The sequence below is a fragment of the Saimiri boliviensis genome, chromosome 3 (assembly GCF_048565385.1).
Source record: "Saimiri boliviensis isolate mSaiBol1 chromosome 3, mSaiBol1.pri, whole genome shotgun sequence".
NCBI classification, from domain to species: Eukaryota; Metazoa; Chordata; class Mammalia; order Primates; family Cebidae; genus Saimiri; species Saimiri boliviensis.
Window position 1 is genome coordinate 76,464,272 of NC_133451.1, and position 18,022 is coordinate 76,482,293.

The following is an 18,022-nucleotide window of genomic DNA, read 5'->3' on the forward strand; positions in this document are numbered from 1 at the left end:
GATGGTCTCGATCTCTTGACCTCGTGATCCACCCGCCTCGGCCTCCCAAAGTGCTGGGATTACAGGCGTGAGCCACCACGCCCAGCGGATAACCTTTTCATTTGTGTCTTTAGCTTTCATTACCTATATGTATTTTTTCTTTTCTTTTTATTTTTTTACATAAAAGGAATACAAATTGCCTCAGTACCTCCCGCCACACCACATGGGCTGTTCTGAACTCTTCAGTCTTACTTTTTTTTTTTTTTTTTTTTGAGAGGGAGTCTCACTCTGTCACCCAGGCTGGAGTGCAGTGGCATGATCTTGGCTTACTGCAACCTCTGCCTCCCAGGTTAAAGCAATTCTTATGCCTCACCCTCCTGAGTAGCTGGATTGATTACAGGCATTTGCCACCAAGCCTGGCTATTTTTTTTTTTTTTTTTTCCGTATTTTTAGTAGAGATGTGCTTTCACCACGTTGCCCACGCTGGTCTCAAACTCCTGACCTCAAGTGATCCACCTGTCTTGGCCTCCCAAAGTGCTGGGATTACAGGCATGAGACACAATTCCTGGCCTGATTCATTTCTAAAGTTAAAATTAGTTACTGTATGCCAGCACCTATATTAAATGTGTTGCATAGTCTCTATACATTAACCCTGAGAAATAGGTGTCACCATTGATACAGGGCAAATGAGCCCCAAAGTGGGGCTCAGTTCACAAGCGTTCTTGGCTTTGCCCAGGAAAGAAGGGCAAAGGGCAAGCCACAGATAGAAGAAAACAGTTTTATCCAAAGGGCAGTGTTATGCTCCAGTGTTACAGCTCTGTGACTGCTCCTGCAGAGCAAGGCCACCCTGTGGGCAGAGAGTAGCATTACTTACATTCTTACGTAGTTTTGATGGTATGTACATGGAAATATTTTTATGTTGTTACCTCACACAGTCAACTTTTTTATATGTTGTCAAGCAGCATTAACAATTTCTAATGGTTGCACCTAACACCAGGTCTGACAAGTAACTCTAACATTAGTTCACCTGATGTACAAAAATTATAAATGTTTACTGAGTGCTTACAGTGTGGTATATTGGGGATATTTCAACGAATAAGACAAACAAGGTCCCACTTATGAAATCTCAATTCTCACAGGGGAAGACAGAACATTTTTAAATCCAAGAGAAAGGTATTATGATTATACCTATTTGAGTATTTGAACCACGGAGAGGTCAGGGAACTTTCCCAAGATCACGCAACTGGTAGGTTGGTAGGTGCTAAAGCAGATTCCAGCCCTGGCAAGCTGTCGCCATGATGGCGTTCTTAGCTCCTGCTCTACTGGCACTCATCAAGTGCTCTGGGAATTCAGAGGGCAGGTCAGTTAGAGCTGGAATAGGTTTTATTCATTTACTTATTGCTGCTGTAACAAATTCCCACAAATCTAGTGGCTTAAAACAACACAAATGCATTATCTTACAGTTCTGGAGATCAGAAGTCAAAATCAGTCTCACTGGGCTAAAGTTAAGGTGTCAGCAGGGCTGGCTTCCTCCGGAGGTTCCGAGGAGACTATGCTTCCCTGTCTTTTTCAGCTTGGGCTATCTGTATTCCCTGGCTCATGGCTCCTTCCCCCCAATCACTCCGGTCTCTTGCTTCTGCTACATCTCCCACTATTGCCTTTAATCATCTCACTCTACTCTTAAGAAGACCTTTGTGATCATTAATACACTGCATCCCTAGGTAAACCACAATCGTCTCCCTATCTCAAGATAATTGTTAATCATATCTGCAAAAGTCCCTTTTACTATATAAGGTTACATATTCCCTGGTTCTGGGGATTATGAGGATGTCTTTGGGAGGGCTTTATTCAGCCTACACAGTTGTGGACACTGGGAGGGACAGAACCCATGCAGTGGGACAAAAGGGTAGGACTCAAGTGGAAAAGTGAGAGCTTTCTAGTGAACTGCATTTGTGGAGTGCCTTTCCCATGCCAGATCCAGTAGCAGGGCTTTGTGTTAGTTTGTTAGGTCTGCCATAAAATACCACAGGCTCCTGCAGCTTTAACAATGGATATTTATTTTCTCACAGTTCTGAAGGCTGTAAGTCTGAGATCAAGGTGTATGCTAGTGTGCTTTCTTCTGAGGCTTCTCTCCTTGGCTTGCAGATGGCCATCTTCTTGCTGTGTATTTGTCTTCTGCATGTACACATGCCTAGTGTCTGTGTTCAAATTTCCTCTTCATATCAGATATAACACAAGTTATATTGGATTAGGGCCCACCCTAAAGACCTCATTTTAACATAATCACCTCTTTAAAGATCTTATCTGCAAATACAGTTACATTCTGAGGTACTGAGGGTGAGGATTTTAACATCTGAATTTTGGAGGGAGGTCACAACTCAACCCATAACAGCCTTGAACACATGCCGACAAATGCTGACAACAGCCCAGGTTGGAGATGAGGAAGTGGCTGAGGCGAGTTTATCGCTTGTCTCCCAGGGGCCTTCCAGAGGGCGAGTATCAGAGGGAGGATTCAATGCAGGCCTGCCTGCTTCCAAGGGCCTGGACAGTTGTGATGGCAGAGAGGAGTGGATGAGTATGATGTGTGGATGGTGAAGAGAACCAGCCCAGAGGGTGGAGAGTGTACTTTGAGACGAAGGAAACAGTAGGGTGAGGCCAGATTATGAAAATCTAGGAGAGGCACTGAGCAATTTTGCAAAAAAATCCAGGAAGAGGGAGAGGCAGCCCTTGTGACATTGTATATTGGGGATATTTCAATGAATAAGTCAAACAAGGTCCCACTTATCCTGAAATCTCCATTCTCACAGGGGAAGACAGAACAATTTTAAATCCATGAGAAAGGTATTATGATTATCCCTGAGCATTTGAGCCACAGAGAGGTCAGGGAACTTGCCCAAGATCATCTGAGTGATAGGTGTTAAAGCAGGTTGCAACCCTGGCAAGCTGTCGCCATGATGACGTTCATAGCTCCTGCTCCACTGGCACCCATGAATTGCTCTGGGAATTCCAAGGACAGGTTAGTTAGAGCTGGGATAGTTGCATTCAATTGTTTAGTTTTTAGACTCTGTAGCTTTCATTCTATCTCCACCCACATCAGGAAATTGTGCTAGATAATCGTCCACGTTTTAAAGAGTTCTTTCACACAATTTCTATTGACAAACTCACAGTGACTTTGAAGCAGAAGAGTAGGGCAAGGGCCCTCCTCACTGAACAAATTCCCAAGGCATTGCTGGTCATTTCAACTGTCAAACTCCTGGCAATGCCCCTCTCAATTTTCCCGGGGACTGACAATCCTGACACTAGATGGATGACTGCTGTATGTCTTTCCAATTCGAGTTCTAAGTCTGTGGTTCTAGAGACCAATAATCTACTTCATCCTTTTCTCTTTTTTAACAACGATCTCTTACCGTTTACATGAGGTCCCCTGCCCTGGGGCTGCCAAAAAAAAAAAAAAAATGTGTTCCATTTTAACTTTTATCAACTAAGGAGAATGTTGTAAAATTGAAGTACATTGTACTCATCCTTTTAAAATTGGAAACAGTGGAATGGGTTAAGATGTTTTAAGCATTTTACATACAGGGTGATATCTGCAAGAAAACAGAAATCAACACAGATTTAAACTGTCTATTCTGATGCAAAGTCAGAATTTGTTAAAATCAAAGCCAATCATATTTCCTCAAAAGCAGGGTATTATGCTCCTAATTCTTCTCCCCTTCAACTCACTGCTGCTACAGCAAAGTTACAGCTGTTATACCTGACTCAGGTCATTCCCAGTGGCTCAGTATGTCCTGAGTAAACAGTTAAATAAATTTTCCTATGCTTATCAGTGCCTGGCATACGTAAGTGCCTGTCAGCTGCCTCATCAGCATCGTCATCATCATGCAATTTAGTACTTACTGCTGCCCACACCCACATACACAAATGACTGCCCTACAGCCCACTGTCTATGAGAGCAATTTAAATCAAGTAAGACGTATTTTAGGTTAGTAACAGTAAGAGCTGAAGAGAAAAAAATGAAAAAACAAAAGCAAGGGGATAGGAAGTATGGGTGGTATTGATCTGTGAGATTTTTGAAAGTGGCTAAGAAAAGCCTCTTAGAGAAGGTGACATCTAAGAAAGGCTCTGCAGTGAAGGAGTAAGACAAAATCTGGGGAGAACTTTCCAGGCAAAGTGAACAGTAAAAGCAAAGGCCCTGGAGTAGTAGTCTACCCAGCCTGTTTAAGGAACTGTAAGGCCTGCGTGGCTAAAGATGTGAGTGTGAGAAGTCAGACGTGAGGCCAGATCACGGAGGGCCTGGCAGGTGGTAGGACTACTGGTTTGTACTGAGTGACCTGGGGAGATCCTGGAGGGTTCTGGGAAGAGGAATGGTATGACCTTATTTAGGTTTTAAGAGAATTACTCTGGCTACTGTGTTGAGAACATTCTGCAGGTGGGGGGTGGGTAAAGGAAAAAACAGTAAACATTTAAATAACATATCACTATCCTATAAACTATAATGGGATTAAGATAAAAAAGATACAGACAGAAAATCAAGATAATCTCTGGTGACTGCCTGCTTGTTTGTTCTGGTCACTGTGGCTGCAGAGAGACCAAATCTCCCAAATAAAAGTCAGGGTTGGTAAACAGTAGTACATGTGGCCATAATAGCTAAATACTTTAATTTGCCTAAATTCTCCTAAAACATAAAGAAACAGACTTGGTTTCTTTTTTTTTTCTTTTTTCAGTTGTGGCATATACCTTTTTAAATAAAGAACTGGTTTCTTAAATTACAGTTTCTGGCAGTGACTAAAGGTCACACACAATAAAGAACAATAAGTCCCAACTTCCCATAGCAACTTTTATTTTTCCCTAAAAAAAGAGGCCATTTTCTTATAGAGACATTCATTTACATAAGACCTACATCAGGCTTTTTCTAAAGTGCCCAAACTCATACAATCCCCATAACTTCAGGAGAGAATTCTAATGGGCAGAAGAATATGTCAACTAAAATACTCAAGGCCATATCAAATCCTGAAGAGTCCCTGGTTTCTGTGACAAGGGGGAATTCTGCTAGCAAATAATTGAATTAAAATCCAGGTAAATATGCTCTAAATCTTCATCTTCAGGTTTTTAGTTCTTTACCATATTGTAAGAGGTTTTGTACTCAAATCTAATTATATTTTGTAAAAATTTGTTTTAATAAATCCTAGATAAACTTCATTGATTTTCTATTCTATTCTCTATACTTTTCTTTGTTTTGTCTGTCTTCTTTTCTTTACACAGATTCCCGACGACAATCCCTAAAAAAAGTATTAGTCCTAGTGTTCGGTTGGAGATAAATTTATTCCAACAATCCTCAGGTCTGTGGATGTCTAGAGTGTAAATCTGCAAGAGAGGAACACAGGTTGTATTAATTCCTAGTCTGGACTTTGGATCATCACAAATAAACATGTTAACACAGATGAGAAATCAGCAAATACAAAAAAATAAAAAATCAGCTGGGCACAGTGGGGCATGCCTGTAGTCCCAGCTACTTAAGAGGCTGAGGTGGGAAGACTGCTTGAGGCCAAGAGGTCAAGGCTGCAATGAGTCATTATCTGCTGCAACCTAGCCTGGGTGACAGAATAAGACTCTATCTCAAAAAAAAAAGAAAAGAAAAGAAAAAGAAAAATTTACCATATTTTTCACTTGGAATTATCCAAGCTGTTTCCTAAGAACTTTTAGTTGAGGGTTGCATGAATGCTTGTGAGGCAACCCATACTGTTTTCAGTTCTAACTATTTAGAAAGTTCTTCCTTATACCGATCTAAAAGCTGTCTCCCTGCAACTCCTACCCTCCAGTTCTGGTTTTGGTGTCTGGAGCAAAGTTTCTCAGTGGAGAACAAGTCACGCTTGGGCAGGACAGCTCTGTTTTATGCAGGGCAATCCGGTGCACTGAAAGACATTTACTGTTTCTGGCCGTCATCCGTAGTCACCCTTCCTAGTTTATTATAACCAAAAATGCCCTCCCACATTTCTAAATCTCTCCTGTTCAGGGACTTACATTTAGAGAAGAGGAGCTAGAGACCTAAATCTGTTGCTAGTAATCTAGAACAAGCATACTCCTTTTCCCCATGGTAGCCCTGCAAATAGACTAAGGAAGTCTCATGTATGTTCCTATCTTCCTCAGGCACGGAGGACTATTCTTTATTATGTGGTCTGCAGACTTACAATCATCATGATTTCCTTTCTCTTTAAATACTAGAAGGCGATGTCCATCATCAAATACTGTATCAAAACCTGGACAGAGAGGCCAGGTGCAGTGGCTCATGCCTGTAATCTTAGCACTCTGGGAGGCTGAAGTAGGCAGATCACTTAAAGCCAAGAGTTCAAGACTAGTCTGGCCAACATGGCAAAGCCCCATTTCTACTAAAAAAATATAAAAATGAGCTGGGCATGGTGGTGTGTGCCTCTGGTTCCAGCTCCTCAGGAGGCTGAGGCATGAGAATCGCTTGAACCTAGGAGGTGGTGGAGGCTGCAGTGTGCCAAGATCATGCCACTTCACTCCAGCCTGGGTGACAGAGGGAAGACTGTTTCAAAACAAAAACCAAACAAAAAACTGGACAGAGGACCATAAATGTAATTTAAAATATAAAGTGGGCTCCAAGTATTTCTCTTTTCTTTCTTATTTTTTGAGACACAGTTTCCCTCTGTCGCCCAGGCTGGAGTACAGTGGCGCCATCTTGGCTCACTGTAACCTCTGCCTCCTGGGTTCAAGTGATTCTCCTGTCTCAGCCTCTTGAGTAGCTGGAATTACAGGTGCATACCACCATCCCCAGCTAGTTTTTTTCATTATTAGCAGAGACGGAGTTTATCCATGTTGGTCAGGCTGGACTCAAACTCCTGACCTCATGGGATCTGCCCACCCTGGCCTTCCAAAGTGTTGGGATTACAGGCGTGAGCCACTGTGCCTGGTAGGGTATTTCTTATAATATCCCTAATGATTTTTGCCTTCCTGTACTATCTAATATTCAGGTGTTTAAATATTAACATATACCCATTATCCAGACCAAACAATCAAATGACAATGTCAGCCCTCATGGAGCTGAGCTATACCCAAAAAGGGATGCTGAGAAATTCGAAGGGAAAAATGGCAACATCCTGGAGTGTCACCAATTCACATTTTAGTTTTCACAGTGAGGAAGACAGTGAAGGAGACATAGCATATGGTTGACTTTACAGACATCAGATTCTGATTTCCTTCATACCATTTTATGTAAGTCTCGCCTACACTGATAAGTAATTTGCAACTGTATAAAACCAGTCATCTAAAGATAGCTTCATGAATACCTTTTTTTTTTTTTTTAAATGGAGTCTTGTTCTGTTACCCAGGCTGAAGTGCAGTGGCATGATCTTGGCTCACTGCAACCTCCACCTCCTGAGTTCAAGTAATTCTCCTGCCTCAGCCTCCCGAGTAGCTGGGATTACAGGTACCTGCCACCATATCCGACTACTTTTTGTATTTTTAGAGATGGGGTTTTGCCATATTGGCCAGGCTGGTCGAACTCCTGAACCCAGGTGATCTGCCATGAATACCTTTTTGATTCTGTTTAATGAAAATAACAATAACATTGACATAAAAACATAGTCCATTTACTAGCAAGTGATTGAGTTAAAATTAGATTTAGTTCATTCATTTTACAAGTCAGCAATGTAGATTCTCAACATAAGTTTGTGATAGGTAGGGGATGTGGTGTGGGTGAATATCCTGAAATGGCAGCTTCCTGCTGTCTACTGGCAGAACTTTGACATGTTCTGCAGTTATGTCTTATCTGGCCTTGGTCTTTATGCCAGCGGAAACCAAACTTAAGAATAATTAGTCCACTAACCATTACTAGAAACCCAGATTTTTTAAAAAAGCTTTATCTGTAAGTTTGCTTTTAGAGTAATGCAACTCAAACCATAAGCTTCAGATATTTCTTAAATTTTTCCAGATATGAATCAGAAGTAACTCCAGGAAAATCAGAGGGGAAAATCTGGATTTAGGCCTATATTACTTTTCTAAAATAATACAGCTTGGCTGGGGTTGGTAGCTCACACTGGTAATCTCAGAACTTTTGGGAGGCCAGGGTAGGAAGACTGGTTGAAGCCAGGAGTTTAAGACTAGCCTGGGCAAAACACCCAGACCCCTCTCTCTACAAAAAATAAAAAAAATTAGCCAGGCATGGTGGTGCACGACTGTTGTCCCAGCTACTCAGGATACTGAGGTGGGAGGATCACTTCAGCCCATGAGTTAGAGGTTGCAGTGAGCTGTGATCGTACCACTGCACTCCAGCCTGGATGACAGGCTGGACAACCTGTTTCAAAAAAAAATTAAAAATTAAATAATATAGCTAGCTTTCTTATAAGTTGGGGCCGGAGGGCAGGGGGGGTCTGTTAAAGGTAGTAAAAGCCAAGTAGCTGTTTATGAAGTTCCTTGCCAGGTAAACACAGAGGGCATACTGTTTAATTTTTATAATTTATACCAAGGAAATATGAGGTACAAATATGAAAAAGGTCAAACCTGGTGAACCAGATGGGCTCCTACAGCACCCAGGGCAGTGTAGTAGGGAGCAGTCTGACCACTGTTGACACCCACTAGGCTCAGCGCCCCCAGCATTGCAACACTGAAGCTGCTGAGCCACTGCTTGGTGTTTTCTCCGAAACGCAGAGCCGTAGACTTAAGACCAATTAAAACATCATCTCTTTTGTCCTAATATCAGAAAGAAAAATAAACTGTCTGCTTCTTAAGGTTTAGTTCACACACCATAAAATACACATTTTGAAGTGTCCGATTTCATGTTTTTTAGTATATTCACAAGGTTGTGCAACCAATTACTGTAGCGGGAAATCAGGGAACCGGAGAGACCCATGAGGTTACAGGAGGGTTTTATTTAAGGTGTAAGGAACTGAGCGAAGAACAAAGAAAGCAAGGGCTTTTTTACATCTTAGGGTGCGAAAAGAAGCCAGGTTATAGAAGCAAGAACAAAAGCAGTTAATCAATACAGTGACAAGCTTCCTCAAGACTTTTGGTATGTGGGCCAGGTGGCCCTATCTTGAGCCCAGGCAAGATATCTTGCCTTATCTTGATCAGTCCTGCAGAGCTCTGCACTGAGCTCTTCTTTGATGTCTGCGGTACTATCCTGTTTGGGCATTTTTCACGGCCTTCACTGTGTCATTTTCATATAAAACAGGCAGGCAATACACAGGAAACATATCTATAAATTCTTAGGCTCACTCATACTATGAGGGTAAGGATCAGGGAGGAAACTCATGTTTTCCTCCAGATGGTGAGGGAGAACTGGGAGTCTTCAGAGCACATTTTCTTGAGCTTTGCCTTCTGAGATAACATTATCAGAGTTCCTCCTAGAGCCTGAGTTAGCAGACTGCCTCCAGTCTAACGCCCACAGCCTGTTTCTCTTCTTTGTATGATTTTATTATTTTTCTTTTAATTTTTGCCTCATTACCACTAACTACTTGCAGAAGAAATTGTCTTTTACAGAACATGCAGATATACCATAAGCGGTAAAAGATGACAGTAACTCAGAAACAGGCTGATCAGTAATGAATGTGCAGGCCAATCAAAGTTAAAAACCACTGCTAAAATCACCATCCAGCTTCATTTCTATGTATTATTGTATTTCTTAAAATCCTATAATGATGCTTAACTATATTTTTACAGTGTTAGGATTAAAATTCAGCTCTAATTCTTTCCATAGCTCCTCTCTGCCTCAGAATTCTCAAACCTCAATCTATCTCCTATACATTTTAGTTTCTTGCTAAAATCACAAACGTAGAAAAATGCTCACTTACCACCTAACCACATCCACTCACTTTGCACTTCTGGCCCTTCTAGCCCAATTATCCCTTGCCCTTCCTACCAAATCCTGTTTAGGTAGAGCTAGGTCTCAATGATACAACCACATGTAGCTGCCTGGTTTCTCCCAGTAAGTTCATTTATAAGCATCTCCAAATACTGCTGTAAATGATCATGGTCACGTGATATTAGTGACTCCATGTTGAACTCTCTGCACTGAACTACAGGCAGACAGCAACCTGACAGGCTCTCTTTCAGGGCCCAAATCCAAATCACGATGACTGTGGGTTAGTGTTTCTGGTTTTCCTTTCATACTACGATCACCTTCAGGGTGCAAACTGTGTTGGTAATTATGTGAACCATAAAAGTGCCAATGAGTATGTGGTGTTTTCCTGAAGTTGTTAATCTAATTGGAGTACTGGTAGCCTAAGCACTGGTTCCAGACCTTACTGGAAAAAGTACAGGCATCTCTTCAACCTCTAAGTCAAGTTTCATTTTCAAAGTAAGGCTGATTACAGATCTGCCTTTTCAGGATAATACAAATGTAGCAGGGCATAGGACTTCAGTAGAAGAAAACAAGATAAAATCTAGACATATTCTTCAAGTAAATGAGAATAATCATATTTCAGAAAAATACCGAGAAAAAACTTTTTAAAAAAGTTCAGAACACGTACTATCAAATCATCACACTGTATACCTTAAATATGCCTAATTTTATTTGTCAATTACTCCTCATTAAAGTTGGGAGGGAGTTTATAAATGTAAAATAAAAAAATGATGTTTTCTCATAGAACCAAGAAGAAAAGAAAAAAAAAGAAAAAAATGAGTTTTTAAAATTGAATTTATGAAAAAGGCAACATCAAAAGCTATAAAAATATTTATGATACTTTACTACTTCTAAAAATTTAACTGAAAAACTCCTATTCATGAAATATTAATGATTAGAACAATATTATTTATAATTGTGAAAACTCAAACAACTTAAGTAGCCAAAATAGAGAAACTGTTCAATTTTTTTCAATTATGGCACATCAAATTTATAGTATGTTAAACCAGGGCATGCATTATCTTATAGTCCATAGTCTTAAAGTGACAATGACAAAGAACTGGTAAAAATATGGGAAAATGTTCACTCACTACACCAAGTAAAAAAGTTGCATAATTCAGTGATTAGAGGGACAGGAGAATGTAGTAGTTAAAAGCAGTCTCTGAACATTGGGTTTGAATCTCAGCTCTGCCACCCACCAACCGTGTGACATGGACAAGTAACTTCTTCACATGTTTCTTCTTCTGTTAAATGAGGATAATCTAAGCACTTTCCTCGAAGGCTGATGGGGAAATTAAACTAAATTTTTAAAGTACTTAAAACAGTACCTGGCATACAGGAAATACTACTTTATTGTTTGTAAGTAAAATAAATGAGTTGAACTCTAGTAAACATATATAAACATAAAAAAATATTTTGTGGGAGCCACGGAACTTTGAATGACTTTCTTTTTAGAAAAAAATTCTTCCTCCTTAATTTGGTTCTTAAAGTTCTTAAAAAACAACAATAAATTTTAGAAAAAAATGCTTTCTCTTTAATGTGGTTCGTTAAAAACAGTACAACTAAACCAAAGTTAATCAAAAGATATTTCTTTACCTGATGGGCATAAATAGTATCATATATTAGTGTCCACATAACTCCAGAAAAATAAAGAGGCAGGCAAACAGATGGATCACAGGAACCCTTGATAGCAGACCATCCAAGTAATGCTCCCCAATTAAACGTCAAGCCTGCAATTAGCAAAACACAAAAAGCGGGAAAGTCTACAACACGCACTTTAGAATTCCAAAGGGAAAGAGAGGCATCGGTGAGCATTCAGTGCTCCTGGGTATCAGACTGTGTGTGTGCTGCTTTCTATGTGTTCCTTCCTTAAACCCTTTCAACTCTCGGTGGTAATATTAGCTCCATTTTACAAAAAAGAAAACAGGCTCAGAGAAGTGAATTAACAACTAAAATAACAGAGCTATTAAAAAGAATAATATCTCCCAATTAAGTAAATAGAAAGTTTGAAACAGGCGTCCCCAAACTTTTTACACAGGGGGCCAGTTCACTGTCCCTCAGACCGTTGGAGGGCCACCACATACTGTGCTCCTCTCACGGTTCACCAATGAAAGAGGTGCCCCTTCCTGAAGTGCGGTGGGGGGCTGGATAAACGGCCTCAGGGGGCCGCATGCGGCCCGAGGGCTGTAGTTTGAGGACGCCTGGTTTAAAGAGAAGATTTATCCCACCTAGTATGGGGCATGGCACTACTAATAAATATTAGATGCTGGGATCTGAATTTACACCTATTTGACTCAAAAACCCATGTTCTTTCTGTTACCACTTTGCCTCCTCTATCAGCTACAGAAACAAGAATATACATAGAAACACTGATTTATTCTACAAGGGCATCCTCTCTGAGGACTGAAAACGAATACCTACATGTTGACAGCTCCCAAATCTCCACTTGCAAGCCTGATCACTCTAAGCTCCAGACTACAAACTGAACTGTGTGCTGGACTTCTTCTCTGCTTGCAAGTTGCTCATGTACCTTAAACTCAATGTATCCTAAATATCTTTTCTCAGAATTCCCTTTTCTCCTTCTCTATTACCCACTTCCACTCATGTCCCCTCCTTAAGTGATTAAGTGCCTCTCCTCTGTGGTCCCATAGTGCTCCTGCCTGCCATGTTGTGCTGCAATGACCTGTCTATCTGTTGTCTCCACCTTCAACTCCTTAAAGATGGTCAGTGTGTTTTAGTCATTCTTATTTTCTCAGCACCTGCTGCAATTCCTGGCATAAAGTAAATGCAGGGGTTCAATAAATGTTTGGAGTAAATATACCAGCTTCTTAACATTATCTTATACATAGGAAATGCTTATATTGAGAATATAATTTCAAATTTAATAATAAAGAGAACATTCAATGAGAGGCTCTTAGAAAAAAATAAAGATTCTACCACAAGTTTTCCACAAATCAGGCTCACATCAATTTCTTTTTTTTTTTTTTTTTTTTTTTTTTTGAGACGGAGTTTCGCTCTCGTTACCCAGGCTGGAGTGCAATGGCGCGATCTCGGCTCACCGCAACCTCCGCCTCCCGGGCTCAGGCAATTCTCCTGCCTCAGCCTCCTGAGTAGCTGGGATTACAGGCACGTGCCACCATGCCCAGCTAATTTTTTGTATCTTTAGTAGAGACGGGGTTTCACCATGTTGACCAGGATGGTCTCGATCTCTCGACCTCGTGATCCACCCGCCTCAGCCTCCCAAAGTGCTGGGATTACAGGCTTGAGCCACCGCGCCCGGCTATCAATTTCTTGAGTTGCTTTTCATTCTTTCATTTACTGAAAAAAATAAAAAAGGTTCAAAGAACTAGAAGCATTCTAGGAATATTCTAGGAATAGAATAGAAAAGACTGGGAATAGATATTTTTACAACAGATTCTGATACATACTTACCTATCTTCCTCTCTTTTCACCAACAAGTATGTATTCAATACCTGCACTGTGCCAAGTGCTATGCTAAATGCTGGGCCACAATTTATTAACTGGGAGACCATAGGAAGCTCTCAACATATTCTTGTTGAATTAATGCTGTTGGAATGAGTAAGTGCTGGATTAGAATGCTATGGTAGCCCAGAAGAGATTGTCTAACTTCTTCCTCAGAGGCTTCACAGAACAGGAGCTGTCTAAGGTGACAGCTTAGACAGCTATCACACACACTTTAAACCTTGTTCTCCTGCCACAGAGTGCTTCCTGCCCCATTCCCCAAATTCTTCAGGTTATCTAGAACAAACACTTTTTCAAGATATACCTAGATTTTTACAAAAGCATTTAGAAAGCAATGATGGCTAGGCGTGATGACACGCACCTGTAATCCCAGCACTTTGGGAGGCCAAGGCAGGTGGATCGCTTGAGCTCAGGTTTGAGACCAGCCTAGGCAACACGGTGAAACCCTGTCTTTACAAAAAATACAAAAATTAGCCAGGCATGGTTGTGAATGCCTGTAGTCCTAGCTACTCAGGAAGCTGATGTGGGAGGATCACTTGAACCTGGGAGGTCAAGGTTGCAGTAAGCTGAGATCGTTGCCACTGCACTCCAGCCTGGGCAACAGAGTGAGACCCTGTCTCTGACAGAAGAGAGAGGAGGAGAGGGGAAGAGAAAAGAGGAGAGAGAAAGAAATGATGCTGATAACCCTAATAAATATGTAATATTTCTTGGCTAGTAAAAATAGCCCTCCTTTAAAATATGAAAATCTATTTTTGGTTAGGAAAATTATATGACTGATTTGTCATTTCATCTTTACTTATTTATCTACCTATCTCTCCATAAAAGTATAGTTTGCAAGTATTAAAGGAAATACTTATAGTTATTTTAAGCTCACCCAAGGCTAATTGAGGCCAGTATGTAATTCTTTTCATTAGTGGGTAGGTGATGACAAGAAGTAAGGATGATGCTCCCAGAACTATACTGAAAAGAGGAAAAACCATTAAAATGATTATTACCATTACCTCTTAGAAACCACGAAATACTTTAAGACAATGACGTAATACTAATTGGAAAATAGATTTTATCTTAAATTATACTTTTATGTAAATTATCTTCCTAGACTTTGACGGAGTTTCGCTCTTGTTACCCAGGCTGGAGGGCAATGGCGCGATCTTGGCTCACCGCAACCTCCGCCTCCTGGGTTCAGGCAATTCTCCTGCTTCAGCCTCCTGAGTAGCTGGGATTACAGGCACGTGCCACCATGCCCAGCTAATTTTTTGTATTTTTAGTAGAGACGGGGTTTCACCATGTTGACCAGGATGGTCTCGATCTCTTGACCTCGTAATCCACCCGCCTCGGCCTCCCAAAGTGCTGGGATTACAGGTGTGAGCCACCACACCCAGCCCCGAATCCTCCCACTTCTTTCTTCAGTCATTGACTAGTAACACGACCCTGGGAAAGACATAGTTCCTCTTTTTGCAAAATAAGTATAATCACTCCTGCTTTAAGTCTACTTTAGGGATATTGTCAGCATAAATTAAATTATATATATGTACGTATGTATGTGTATATATATATATATATATATATATATATATATATATATGAGTGAATACACACACATCCATTCATATACTTAGAAAACCTATGAATTGGCCGGGCGCAGTGGCTCACGCCTGTAATCCCAGCACTTTGGGAGGCCGAGGTGGGTGGATCACAAGGTCAAGAGATCGAGACCATCCTGGTCAACATGTTGAAACCCCGTCTCTACTAAAAATACAAAAAATTAGCTGGGCATGGTGGTACGTGCCTGTAATCCCAGCTACTCAGGAGGCTGAGGCAGGAGAATTGCCTGAACCCAGGAGGGGCGGAGGTTGCGGTGAGCCGAGATCGCGCCATTGCACTCCAGCCTGGGTAACGAGAGCGAAACTCCATCTCAAAAAAAAAACAAAAAAAGAAAACCTATGAATTGCCTTGTGTCCCTTAGGGAATGTAGTGCAAACACTGAAGGAGGTTCAAAACAAATTAAATATTCATTTCTTAACTCCTTTGGCCAAAAGCATTCTTGAAGCAGATTTTAAAATGTGTGGTGAGTTACTTACACTTGCTAACTTACAGTATTATTACTTATTGCTTGTTAAATAGCCAATAAACAACTGTGATAAAGATATTTCATTTTATTCCTACTTTTCTCCATTTCAAAGGAGAGATTTTTACACATGATGTGGAAAACATGTTTAATATACCTGTAGTAATTCAGACACAGAAGAACACCCAGTGCCAAGGTTAGCTGTCCCCCAAGAAAAACAAAGGACTGAAAAGTCGAAATGTCTCCAGCGGCTATTGGGCGACTGGCTGTTCTTGTAACCTTAAAATATAAAAACAGATACCTTAGCCTCATGTTATGACTCAATCATTTATTTAAACATTTAATTAAGAGACTGGACCATGGCAGGCACAAATATGAATGAAGAGAGAAATCAACATTTTAAGTACTGTCAAGAATCAAAACTTGATATTTAAAATAGCTTTGAAAAGAACTAAAAATTCCTACCACTCATTCTATTTTCTCCCATCCCCATGTCTAAAGAAACAAAACAAAGGAACTTCCTGGCTGGGTGTAGTGGCTCAGGCCTGTAATCCCAGTACTTCGGGAAGCTGAGGTGGGAGGATTGTTTGAGAACATCAGTTTTAGCCCCAGCTACAGGGGAGGCTGAGGTAGGAGAACTGCTTGAGCCTAGGAGGTTGAAGCTGCAGTTAGTCAGTCATGATTACACCAAGCTCTCCAGCATGCGTGACACTGCAAGACCCTCTGTCAAAAAAAACGAAACAAAAAACACAAACCAACTTCCTTATCAGCTATTTGGCTGTTCAGTTTAGCAAGTATAATACATTCAATTTTCACAGAGAAAGACTAAATATTTACTAACTGGCCTTTACAGAAAAGGTTTGCTGACCAGATTTATGCCACTTCACAGTGTAATAAAGCAGCTTGGCAATAACTCTGACTAATGACTCATGCTGGTTAGATGATCAGAATGGGATCTTTTACACCTGATTTGATTCCTATAGTTTCAAATTTAAAATAATATTTGTTTTTATATTTGTTTCAGGGTATTAGCATTATTCTAGCTAGTATTTGAGTACTTACAATGTTAATTATTCTAAAAGCTTTAACTGCATCACATCACTGAATCCCTAAATAGGATTATTACTTATTTTAGGTTGGGCATGGTGGCTCACGCCTGTAATCCCAGCACTTTGGGAGGCTGAGGCGGATGGACCACCTGAGGTCAGGAGTTCAAGACCAGCCTGGCCAACGTGGCGAAACTCCGTTTCTACTAAAAATACAAAAATTAGCTGGGCGTGGTGCAGGGTACCGGTAATCCCAAATACTTGGGAGTCTGAGGCAGGAGAATTGCTTGAACCCAGTATGCAGGCAACAAGAGCAGAATTCTGTCTCTAAATAAATAAATAACCCTGTCTTTCAGCCATTTACAAGTTCTTGTCATTTTTAATGTGGATGAAACTGAGGCAGAGGCCCAGTAACTTTCCCAGGTCACAGATGCTAAGGGTAGCACAGCCAGTCTAGTCCCACCAACTCCACTACCAACCAAAAGGTTATGCTTGCCCCTTCAGAATAGTGATAATTAGCTAGCAATTTTGAAAGCTGCCAATAAATAAGCACTTCATCGAAACATTTTTGACGTGGTTTCTATGAAACCAGAAAACTCACAGCTTACTAAACTAAATCATGAATACCTGTGTGCTGAGATTATTTCAATGTTCTTAACCTAATGTTTATCAAATGGTGACATGGCTAGTAGATTATATATATCAACAAAAACATTTAGCCTGTACACCCTAATAGCAATTCTCTTTCCATTTAATATATCAGCAATGTACTTAACATGTAATGTATTAAGCAAAATTCTGAGCCACAAACATGACCTTAATGATATATTGCCTTTAAGAAACTGAGGTAGGCATCATAATTTGGCCCAGCTTTTAAACATGTCATTTAAAAGAGATGCACAAAACATTTTAAAATTCATGTTAGCAGCTAGGCGTGGTGACTCACGCTTGTAATCCCAGCACTTTGGGAGGCTGAGGTGGGCAGATCACCAGGTCAGGAGTTTGAGACCAGTCTGACCAACATGGTGAAACCCCATCTCTACTAAAAATACAAAAATTAGCTGAGCGTGGTGGCATGCGCCTGTAATCCCAGTTACTCAGGAGGCTGAGGCAGGAGAATTGCTAGGAGCTGGGAGGTGGAGATTGTAGTGGGCCAAGATTGTGCCACTGCACTCCAGCCTGGGCGATAGAGCGAGACTCCACCTCAAAAAATTAAAAATAAAATAAAAAAATAGAATTCATGTTAGCAAAACCACCTCAATAGCTGTAAAATACTCATTTAGTACTTTGTTGTACATCAGTGCAGGATTTGGAATCTTCTAATACGAGAAAACTAGCTTGAGGGAGATGTAAGACAGTTAATCACCTTTTTATCTAGTGAGACAAAAAATCACTAAAGGGGAAACTAAAGTGGTCATATTTTGCTAATTAAGAAAATTGAAAACGTTGGTTTGAATACATTATTATTTCTGAGACAGAGTTTTGCTCTGTCACCCAGGCTGGAGTGCAACAGCATAATCATGGCTCACTGCAGCCTCGACCGCCCAGGCTCAAGCAATCCTCCCACCTCAGCCTCTGAGTAGCTGG

The 18,022-nt window shown here is 40.7% G+C and overlaps 1 protein-coding gene across 2 annotated transcripts in view; it reads right to left on the bottom strand.

Moving 5' to 3' along the window:
• Nucleotides 1-235: 235 nt before the first annotated feature.
• COQ2 (coenzyme Q2, polyprenyltransferase) overlaps nucleotides 236-18,022 on the bottom strand; it is a 30,992-nt gene continuing 13,205 nt past the window's right edge. Inside the window, exons 3-8 of one of the 2 annotated variants that reach the window (XM_074396376.1) lie at nucleotides 15,547-15,668; nucleotides 14,196-14,276; nucleotides 13,683-13,771; nucleotides 11,435-11,568; nucleotides 8,500-8,688; nucleotides 236-5,343 (exon numbers count right to left, since the gene is read on the bottom strand). In XM_074396376.1, coding sequence (XP_074252477.1) covers nucleotides 5,176-5,343; nucleotides 8,500-8,688; nucleotides 11,435-11,568; nucleotides 13,683-13,771; nucleotides 14,196-14,276; nucleotides 15,547-15,668 — 783 coding nt within the window. In that variant the 3' untranslated portion in view covers nucleotides 236-5,175. The remainder of the gene's footprint in view (nucleotides 5,344-8,499; nucleotides 8,689-11,434; nucleotides 11,569-13,682; nucleotides 13,772-14,195; nucleotides 14,277-15,546; nucleotides 15,669-18,022) is intronic. The other variant, XM_074396374.1, reaches the window with a different exon arrangement.